Source organism: Lepidochelys olivacea (assembly GCF_965140295.1).
Source record: "Lepidochelys olivacea isolate rLepOli2 genome assembly, chromosome: 17".
Classification (NCBI taxonomy): Eukaryota; Metazoa; Chordata; order Testudines; family Cheloniidae; genus Lepidochelys; species Lepidochelys olivacea.
In genome coordinates this window covers 13059323-13070399 of record NC_140427.1, presented here as the reverse complement: position 1 = coordinate 13070399, position 11077 = coordinate 13059323, and the positions used below count along the sequence as shown (strand labels likewise).

The following is an 11077-nucleotide window of genomic DNA, read 5'->3' as shown; positions in this document are numbered from 1 at the left end:
CTAGTCACTTTCCAAAGAAAAAAAAGGAAAAACCATTCCAGGATCTACGCCATCTGTAGGATGGTCTGCGTCTATGGGAGCCTACAGTCCCCTCCCTTCCCTCATGTTTTAAAAATCAAAACACCTTTCATTTGTCATGGTAATGAAAACCCATGCAAAGCAGACCAGGAAGCACAAAAATGAAAGTGTGAAAAGTGTCAAGTGCCCAAAATCGGTTTGGATTTTAGGCTTGCTTTTGGGGGGGGAAGGGTAAGATATTTTCCCCTCTTTAAATGAGGGATCCTAGGTATTCTGGGTAACAATTTTAAGGAAAACGCTTCAGTGAAAAGTGATTGGCTTTTGCCTCTTGAACACCAAATGGCTTGTGCACTAATTTAATGCACCGTCAGGAGCGATCCTGCACGGGCTGGGTTTTGGTTATGGCTTAAATATGACTTAATTTCCACACCGACTCCATGTACGCAGAAGCCAGCTTCTCTGCTGCCGCTTGTGCACATACTCCTCCCCTTTCATCACCCCCCGGCTTTCGTTTCCATGCAGGGGGAGGCGGGGACTCGGGCCGGGAAGATCTTTGACTGGCCTCCCTTCTAGCCGGAGATCCCGGAAGCATTTCAGCCCAGTACCCAGCCTTTCTGCGTCACAGGCAGCCTTTCCACCTCCTCTTCTAATTATCTCCTGTTCCTGTCCCCGATGCTACCCTGCTCCTCTGCTGGGAGAGTGCAGCTGGCTCTCCTGTTAGGCACCTGTGTGTTAGGGAGCAGCTCCAGTCTGCAAGGTGAGTTCATGTGTCCAAAGCATGCCTTGCTCCACCTTTCCGTTCCACCTCCTTTATACTCTTTCATTGCAGCAGAGCTTAATAAGTGGTGCCTGCCCCCACTTAATGACTTTTTCCCCTTCTGTCAGGGGCTGCATTAACCGGAACTCATTTCAAGGAAGTGTCTTCCCTGACTCTTACCACCCTAAATCCTTCTCCCGGAACAGAGACTTGAAGTACTGCCTTAAAATGAATCCTTAACTGCCTGAAAACAAGGAAGAAAGGGCCCATCTGTTCCCTTTTAAATAGATTTGAAGGAACCAGTATCAAACTCTTAAACTTATTCCAGCAGTTAGGTGAAATGAGCAATGTAAAAAGAGACCAGCACCCCCACCTCCAAACTTTGGAAAAGTTAGCTGGGAGATCCATCCCTTCACTGACTCTAAAGTGCAAGCTTAAGACAGAATCCTCCTGGATACCCCACAAAGTTCAACTCTAGATCTGATGTTTGTGATGCTGGGAAGGCTAGGGGAATTCCCTTCCTACTCATCTTCCCTTCTTCGTACCCCCATGCCCAAATTTGTTTCCTAGCTGTGAAGGTCTGGTAACTTCCCCACTCTGATGTATTCTTCCCTTCTCTTTCTTTCTGAAGGTTTGCAGAGTCATTTCTAAATATGTTAACACAGTATTTAATCCTGGGCCTGCCCATCTCTGGAGGGGCTACTCCTTTCAGAGTTTCCCTCGTGAATCCCTGGGTCATTTGATGCAGCTGAAAAGTGACAGACCTTGAATACTTTCAAAGGAGATTCCTTTGGTGGCCTGAAATCCTGCATGTAAAAACTGATGAGCGAGACTAGATGCCAGGAGTGAATACTCAAAGCAATACCCAGGAATGCTGCTCTTTATAAATTGCCATCAACCAACCACTGACTCTAATCTAAAGCAACAGATTGAGCTGCAGTTGTCCTCAGTGAACCCTTCATAGTGTAGGTTCTCTAATGGTTCCTTCACAATAAAACCTCTGTGCATTTACAAAACTTTCATAGGGCAGATCCAGGCTGTGTGGGCTGGGGGTGTTTTGTGCTGCTAGTCTGATTCCTTTATGTGGTTAATCTGTTGCCATGCAGAGGAGCTGTCTTTCAGATATCAGTATCTTCAGCAGCAGTGGTCCTGTAGCATATTAAGAGACCTAGAGTGAGTCACTTAGCCTCTCTGCCTCAGTTACTCCAGCTGTAAAATTGAGATAACAATACTTCCTTGTTTTCCTCCTAGGAGAGTAGAGAGAATGAGTGAATGGACTAAATTTTTCTCAGGGATAATTTCATTGATTTCCATGGAGTTACACCAGGAATAAGCTCAGTGTACTCTGTGCAAAGGACTTTCAAGATATAAAGCACTGTCTAGATGCTAGGTATAATTATCAACTTTCTATTCTCCTCCTTCCCCAGCATGCAGACATACCTCTAGCGAAGAATGTACGCACTCCAAGATTTTGTTACTAATTAATGTTATATTGTATCACAACATCTCTCATAGTTTTTGAAGATGATGGAAACATGGTACAACTGCCTGGCGGGAAGTTCCAAATGGGAGCAAATTCACCTGACGGTAAAAATGAAGGGCCTCTCCAGGAAGTGACAGTGAAGTCATTTGGTATTGACAAATATCCTGTCACCAACCGGGATTTCAGGTGAGGCCTACGCTTAGCGTTTGCTTAGTTTGCAGAGACTGGATGGCGCAGGGTGGTGGAGACTTTCAGCTAGATGCAGTTGGTCTGGGTAGTGACTGAAGCTATCTTTGCTGAGTTTACCTTTGTTGGCAGCCGTAGTAGAACGTCAGCAGCCCCCCATCAATTCTCCCAGCGCCTCCCACCCACCGGCAGCCCTGCCGATTAGCACCTCCCTTCCTGCACCTCCTGATCGGCTGTTTCGTGGTGTGCAGGAAGCTAGGGTGGGGAGGGGGGAGCGAGGGCATGGCAGGCTCAGGGAGGGGGTGGAATGGGGGGCAGGGCCTGTGGCAGAGCCAGGGGTGGAGCAGTGAGCACCCCTGGACATTGGAAAGTTGGCACCTGTAGCCTGGTGCCTGTACAAGGAGCCGCAGTTTGGCCACCCCTGCACTAGACTATGTATTGGAGGGACTATCCTGCACTGGCACAGAGATCATTCTGATATCTTAATGAGTCCTTTTTGGACGTGCCGAGAAGCTCATCTTGATTCTCAGCTATTTTGGGAGGCGATAGAACACAGATTGGGCAGGGTTATTCGCTGCCCTGGATAATTACATTTTGGGGACAGATTTGCAATAGGAGCAGTGGATTTAAGTGGTTGCATGTGGCTTTTGTTCAATGTGAATTTTTGCAAAGTGCACTCACAGCTTAGAATAGGAACTTCTAGTAACTCTGCTGCCTTGATTGGTTGGTTTTTTGGGTTGTTTTGTTTTAATAAATCTAAATAAAGAAACTCAATAAATTTTGTTTTTAAACATTAAAAAAAGTTCACATCAGTATAGCAGTTCCATTCAACCAATACAAACTGGGTCAGTTTCATCTCTAAACCTAACTCCATTGAGCTGATTGGATTTAGGGGAGGGGCTCAATAAACTATAAATGGTGTGAATAGCTCTTGTAAATTACATTTACTTTTATCAACTTCTTATGCATGTGGATCATTAAATTTTGTGGTGTTAACCTTGTGGGAGTGCTACCCAGAGACCTATATCTGACATGTTTACACCAGAGAGTTTGTTCGAGAAAAGAAATATAAAACTGAAGCAGAAGCCTTCGGCTGGAGCTTTGTCTTTGAGGATTTTGTATCCGAAGAGCTGAAAAAAAAAGTGACCCAAAAACTGGAGGTAAAGTGCATTTGGAGTGTGTAAAGTGACATGAACAATATGTTATGGGGTTGATGGTGAAAAGAGGGCTGTGGTGTTTGTCCTTGGAACTCAGAGTGGTGTCCGGATGGTGGAATAAATACAAGCAGATCCATTCCTGAAAAGTCTACTATTTATGTTGTGGCCTTATGTGAAGAAAGGAGACGTTAACTTCAACTCTAGCCAGGTGCCCAGAAGAAGGAATGCAAGCCTTTGGAAAGCTTAGGCTCCACACCGCAGGGATTAGGAGGGAATTGGATTCCTCACTGGGGAGTTTTTCACTTTATTTCCTGACCGTGTTACCTTTATTTGTTTGTCTTGCTATAAACATTAACCCCTGAGGGAAAGACTTCGTTGATTGCAATGGGTATTTTTTTTTTTCTGCTGAATACTACCACCGGGTAACAACTAGTTTAATATTTTGGCTTTTTCCCTGCCTGATTCTGCTCCCATTGAAACCAAGAGCAAAACTCCTGTTGACCCCAATAAGAGCAGGATTATGCCTTACCTGATTTAAGGCCCCAGTTTGCAGAATGTACAGTAGGGTCTGCTAGGCGAGTATGGAGAGAGCAAGGCATCTCCTGATATTTATTCAACAGAATTGCAAACAGGGAAGCCTACATTTTTAAAGGAGTTTTTTAAATCTTGAATTTTCTTTTTAAAATCAGATGCCCCCTGTACCTTACTTATGAGCTTTATCGAAATGTCTTTAAAATGAACCAGCTGCTCATATCCAGCCACAGAATCTAACCATATCCAACTCAAAAACACTCTGCATGCTGTGAAATGGGTTAAGCACTAAGAGTCAAGGCTTGAGGACGATTCAATGGCAGGATTGTGTTTTAATCTGGTCTCTTTTTTTCCTTTTTCTTAGTCTGCCCCTTGGTGGTTGCCGATTGACAATGCATTTTGGCGACAGGTGAGCAGTCCAAAGGAGCGAATTGCAATCCCATAGGGCTTCAGAGACTGTCTGCTTATGGGCTGAACTTCAGAGGGGAGAAGAAACGGCATTAATTACAATGTTAGCAATTCCACTCACATAAAAGGAGGAAATTGAGAGTTAAGCGCAGAGACTCCTCTGTGATTTTCAGAGGAGTCTCCGGGAATTAGATGTTCAAATCTCCCACTGCAATTTACTAGGCTGTGGGTGCCTAATTCCCTTAGGCTCATTTGAAAATCCGTACCAGAATAACTAGCAAAAGGAGTGGTAATCAGAAGGGCTGATGACAAGCAGCTGAGGGCACTCGCTGCCCTCCCGGCTATGCACTGTTCTTGTCCGTTTTGTTTATATATTTAGGGGGCACTGTGATTGGAGGAGTTCTGTTAGCTACCTGGATGTGATCACAGGCCACAGTTGATCTGCAGACCTGTTTGAGATCATTGTCTAGGGGATAAACTCCACTACCAGCCAAGTCTTTTTAGCAGAGTAGATAGAACTGGTGTCTATGTGTTACGCAAGTCTCTGAGGGTCTATCCTTAACTGAGACAGATGCATATCCTCCAGTCTTTAGTTAGATTGATTTCTGCCAAGTAGTCAAAGGCAAGTTGCCCTGTACCATGTAGAAAAAGATAAAAGGATGCATTTCCAAATCCTGCAGAAGTTCAGAGTATGATCTTTATACATTCATGTGAAGCAGGCTGGGCCAGTATTTCGACCACTAACCTGAGACCTAGGTTCAATTCCTTGCTCTGCCACAGACTGTCTTACTTAATATTTATCATTTGTACCCTCCCCGCCTTTCAGAAAGTTGTCTTGGGCTAATGAATGTTTTTGGTGTTAAAAAAAATATGTCCACAGATTTTTCTTGCCCCCGACCCCCCATAGATTTCAAAGGTGTTGCCACCTTAGCTGACAAGCCATTGAACGCCTGAAGTCCAAGATTCTTGTCTATTTCAGTACTTTACAGATAGGCAGAGCAAAGTGAGTGGTGGATGCTCATGGCAGTACATCATAGATGATGTGTCTAATTGTAGGCCTCCCAGACTCTATACTGTTCCCTGTTGTTGGGTTTATTTTACATAAAGTTTTTATGGTTCAATGAAAACCTGTTAAATGAAATTCTCCTCAGCCAGCAGGTCCAGGATCTGGGATAAAAACCAAGCTGGACTACCCCGTGCTACACGTGAGCTGGAATGATGCACAGGCATACTGCAAGTGGAAAGGGAAGAGACTCCCTACTGAGGCAGAGTGGGAATTTGCTGCAAGGGGAGGACTAGAGAGTATGTAAGAAAAGCTCTTTGAGCTGATCTCTTTCAAACCAAACTAAGTCATCAAATAATTATAGTTGAGTCTATGGTGGGGTGGCCTGGGATGGCAGGGGACCAGACTCAAAGCTCTACCTTCCCCTCTGCTGGGGGGTTCTGGTCTCCGCAGGGAGATGTGGGTGGAAGTCAGATTACATGATCTAATGGTCCTTTCTGGCCTTAAAACCCATGACTCTATGAAATTAGTTACATGAATACATTTTGGAGCCATCTCTCTGATTAAAGCTCTGGAGGCCAAATTCTCTTCTCAGTAATGAGAGCTGGGTCTGGCCCTTAATGTTCATGCTTTGCAGTGCATTCTGCCAGGAATAATGGGCTGTCCTGGAGTTGGCTACAAAGATGTGCTTTGCCTGAGGGAGCTGGATAGCATTAGGTGCTCAGTTATGAGGCATGGCCCTGAGAAGTGAACTTGGCTTGATCCACTTACAATTGAGATATGAACATCAAAGCTTGTGGAACTCATTGCAACAGGACGTCATTACGGCCACAGGTGAAATCCTGGCCCCGTTGTAGTCAAACGGGAGTTTTGTCACTGACTTTGATGGAGCCAAGACTTTGTCCCAATAGTTTAGGAAGATTCACAGAGGGATTGGATGTTTACAGGGATAACAAGAATATCCAGAGTTATAACAGTTAATGCAAAATTTAAAAGAAGAGTGTGGGAAGGGATTACAAAATCTCATGCTGCAAGGTTTAAACCAGCTTCTGTTTGAGATTGAGATGTGACCTGCATGTGGGGCAGATTATCTCACATGGGCCTGCGTGGAGTTTCTTGCATCTTCCTCTGGAGCATCTGGTGCTGGCCACAGTCAGAGATGGGATACTGGACCAGGTGGACCCATGGGTTTGATCAAGTGTGTCAATGCCTGTGTTCCCACAGTTTTTTCGTAAGAGAAGAGACATTAGCTCTGACATCCAGGTCAAATACCAGCTCCAAATTAATGTCCATCCTAAAAACTCCCCCTGCATTTTCAATCAGGTACAATATTCCTCTTCACTTCACAACAGTAAGAAGCCGGCAGTGTCCTACTCCAGAGGCAGCTGCATTTTAGTGGTGGATGAACTGATCCCCATGTGTAGTTCATGTTTGTAAATCACTATGCGCAGAAACTGTGATTATTTTTTCCCAAAGAGTCTATGGCAGCTAGATGTTCAAATCTCCCATTGAAATTTAGTAGGCTCTAGGTGCCTAATTCCCTTAGGCTCCTTTGAAAATCCTCGCCAGAGTAACTGGCAAAAGGAGTGGTAATCAGAAGGGCTGATGACAAGCAGTTTAGGGCACTGACTGCCCTCCCAGCTATGCACTGTGTCCTTTAGAGTCAAAATGTTTATTTTTAAAACCAATGTATGGTTTCCTTTTGAACATAAGAATGTTCATATTGGATCAGACCAATGATCCATCAAGCCCAGTATCCTGTCTTCCGACAGTGGCTGGTGCTAGATGCTTCAGAGGGAATGAACAGAACAGGGGAATTTATCAAGTGATCTTTCCCTGGTCATCTATCCCAGCTTGTCGCAGTCAGAGGTTTAGGGACACTCAAAGCATGGGGTTGTGTCCTGGACTGTCTTGGCTAATAGTCACTTCCTTATTTACTTTCTCCACATTGGTCATGATTTTATAGACCTCTCTCATATCCCCCCTTAGTCGTCTCTTTTCTAAGATGAACACTCCATCTTTTTAACTTCTCCTCAGATGGAGGCTGTTCCACACCTCAACCTTTTTTTGTTCCCCTTCTTTGTACTTTCCAATTCTAATAGATCTTTTTTGAGATGAGGTGACCAAAATTGCATCACAGTCCTCAAGGTGTGAGCGTACCGTGGATTTATATAGTGGCACTATAATATTTTCCATCTTGTTATCTATCCCTTTCCTGATGGTTCCTAATATTCTTTTAGCTTTTTTTGACTGGTGCTGTACATTGACCAGATGTTCTCTGAGAACTATCCACAATGACTTCAAGATCTTTCTTGTGCTATAACAGCTAATTTAGACTCACATCATTTGTATGTATAGCTGGGATTATGTTTTCCGTATGCATCAGTTTGCATTTATCAACATTGAATTTCATTTGCCATTTTGTTGCCCAGTCTCACCCAGTTTTGTCTGATCCCTTTGTCACTCTTTGCAGTCAGCTTTGGACTTAACTATCTTGAGTAATTTTGTATTGTCTGCAAATTTTGCCATCTCATTGTTTATACCTTTTGCCAGATCGTTTATGCATATGTTGAACAGCACTGGTCCCTGTACATCAGCGAGAAAGGGTAAAGCTGACAGTTCCTACTGGTATCCTGGTTTGATCAGGAAGGAAATAATTGGTCCCGCCTCTTCTTTTTTGACAGGCAGAGTATATCCTTGGGGGAACAAATTTCAACCAAATCGTACAAATCTCTGGCAGGTAGGGTCTTAATACCATCATGTCTGTTACGGGTTGTCTTGATGGCTTATTGATGAAGAAAAATGTCCTAAAGTGACCTAAGGAAACATTTAGCTAGTAAATCATACTGACTTGTCTTCAAGATATTGAACATCAGCTGGTAGGGCTCCCAGGTCAGTTGTTAAATTTGCCACCATTTGACTCTCTTCCCTCCCCCTCCACCCCCAATCTCCAGGATGTAGAATTTAAAGGTAATATTTATCCATAAATATTTAATATTTATACAGAATATCCTTGCAAGGTGGCAATCTCACCCTGCTCTCTATGGCGGAAGTGGAATCCAGATTCCTCAACATTTGTGGCTGTTGAGGTTCAGAGTTTCACGAGGGAGGGATCTCCCTGTTTAGCACTTGGAATGGTTGAACTATTGTTTCCTCATACTGAAATATCTTCACGTTGTGTAATTTACAACTGTTAGACTGTTTCCATTATTTTAAGCATGAGGAGGTTCTGTAAAGCGCAAGCTCCTTTCTGTGCCATCCTGGGTGAGGTTTATTTGGGTTTTTTTTCTTTGAGTAAAATCCTCTCTTCACACAGGGAATCTTCCCAAAGATTGATACGGCAGAAGATGGTTACCATGGTGTTTCCCCAGTGAACGCATTCTCTCCTCAGAACAACTATGGTATGGACTAGTAGGCACCTTTGCCCCAGTTTGCAAATGAATTCTTTTGTTAATTTCAATTTAGAAATAATAAAATAACGCCTTAAGATTGTAGCTGGACTTTAAAACCTAAACTGACATGGAGTTTCTTGGCATTTAGATATGTTGATGCTGGGCACATTGAGATTTCTGAATGCTGTTTAAATTGGCTGATGTTGACATGAGACATTTTAACACAACAGGCATGACATTGCCTGCAATGATTTATAATAATGATACTTGATGACTTTTTGTCCTTCAGCAATGCTTTTCAGCTGAGAATCTCAAAGCACTTTATTAATATTATCTAATTAAGCTTCACAATGTCCTTTTGAGGGTAAGCAAGCATTATTACCCCCACTAAATAGATGGTCACAGCGAAGTTTGGTGATCTGCCCAAGGTCACGGTGAGTGTGTATTAGAGCTGGGAATAAAACCCAGAGCTTCTGATTCCTGGTCACCTGCTCTAGCCATTAGACCATGCTCTTCTGATGGCGTCTTAAACAACCCTCACTGCACCAAAGTGCTTCCAAAAGGGCTTTGTATTGACAGTGTATGTGTCCTCCTATGGATCCTAATTAAGCAATTTCTATATCTCAGGGCTCTATGACCTGTTAGGAAACACCTGGGAATGGACTGCATCAGAGTATCAACCTCATGGACCTGTATCAAGGCAGCGTGCCCAGAAAATGCACGTCCTGCGAGGTGCATCTTGGATTGACACAGTGGACGGATCGGCCAATCACAAAGCTCTTGTTACTACTAGGTAGGTTTACTTACTGCTGTGGCCAGGTGCTATTTTGCACCACATTGGGGGGCTTATAGTAACTTAACCTTCATTACATAGATTTATTTAAAACTTTTTGCTATTTAATAATTATTTACTTTTAACTAATGTGAAGACCACTTTATTATTATTTATTAATAATAAATCCCCAAACACTTCTCAAATTCTGTATGGACAGCAGCCAATCCTGGAATGAAGGCCAGATGCCAGCTAGTGTATAACACCCAATACAACAGTGTGAGAGGGAGGGGAAAATAACATAAGGATAGAAATTATAACAATGAAGTGTAATTAACAGTGGGAAATAATGTTCAACTGTTTTAAATCATACAGACAAACTCATTTTTGTCAGCGATTATGTAAATGACAATTTCTGAATAATTAAATTGCTTTGCCTTCCTTCTCCATATTAATTATTGTCAGAAGATCTCATTTAAAAAGCCCGGGGGAGGAACTGCATCACTCATCAGCCCCTTTGCAGCAATTCTGTACATCAAGTGGTAGATTTTCCCAAATGCTCTGCTCTCATTTAGACCCCTAATTTAAAGGGCCAGATTTTTTTTTTAATTAGCACAGTATGTTGATGGTTGAGTTATTTTGAAAATCTGGCCACTTACTTAGGTGCCTACATTGGAGCTGAGCTCTTCGAAAATGGCCCCATGTGTCAGTATCATTTTAGGATTGGCTGCCTTTCTGGAAGATTTGCTTTAGTCAAAGACAGGTTAGTTGGCTCAAAACAGGGATCACTATGGCCTGTGTCATTGAGGGGGTCAGATTAGAGGATCTAATGGTCCCTCCTGGCCTTAAAATCTATGACTGAATCGACATAGGAGGGTTTTTTTTGTCCTTTCCCAGGATGGGAAACACACCAGACTCTGCCTCAGATAACCTGGGTTTCCGCTGTGCTGCCCACATCCTGAGTCGGAAAACAGAGAGTAAAACAGAGCTGTGATGACATCACTTATTGGAATGGTCCTGAGACGTTTTCTCCCATGGAGACGCCAGCGATTCCCTGCAGCTATGTTGGATCAAAGTTTGGCGAGTTTTAAAAATAAACATTTGCTACTAATGGTCAGTGTCAGAGTGGAGAGTGTAGACACTGAGCGTGGTTTTGTCCAGTTGTCTCAATTCTTTTTGACTTTTTAAGAAGATGCTGCTGCTCTCTTTTCAGCTAACTTCAGCCATCCATCCCCATGGGCCCAGTCCTGCAAACACCTACACACGTGAGTAGTCCCAGGGACACGGATGCTGCTGCTCATGAGTCAACTCTTGCAGCCTTTGCTTAGGCTCTTACTTGCCTAAATTCCTTTTGGAAAAAACTGGGAGTT

General features: G+C 43.3%; 1 protein-coding gene across 1 annotated transcript; it reads left to right on the top strand.

Annotated features, from left to right (window-relative positions):
• Window positions 1–600: 600 nt before the first annotated feature.
• Window positions 601–10819, top strand: SUMF2 (sulfatase modifying factor 2). Its single transcript, XM_084650865.1, has 9 exons — window positions 601–775; window positions 2291–2444; window positions 3490–3604; window positions 4497–4541; window positions 5692–5842; window positions 8228–8283; window positions 8860–8944; window positions 9563–9728; window positions 10605–10819. The coding sequence occupies exons 1-9, from the start codon at window positions 691–693 to the stop codon at window positions 10699–10701; spliced, it is 954 nt and encodes a 317-aa protein (XP_084506991.1). The 5' UTR covers window positions 601–690; the 3' UTR covers window positions 10702–10819.
• Window positions 10820–11077: the final 258 nt, after the last annotated feature.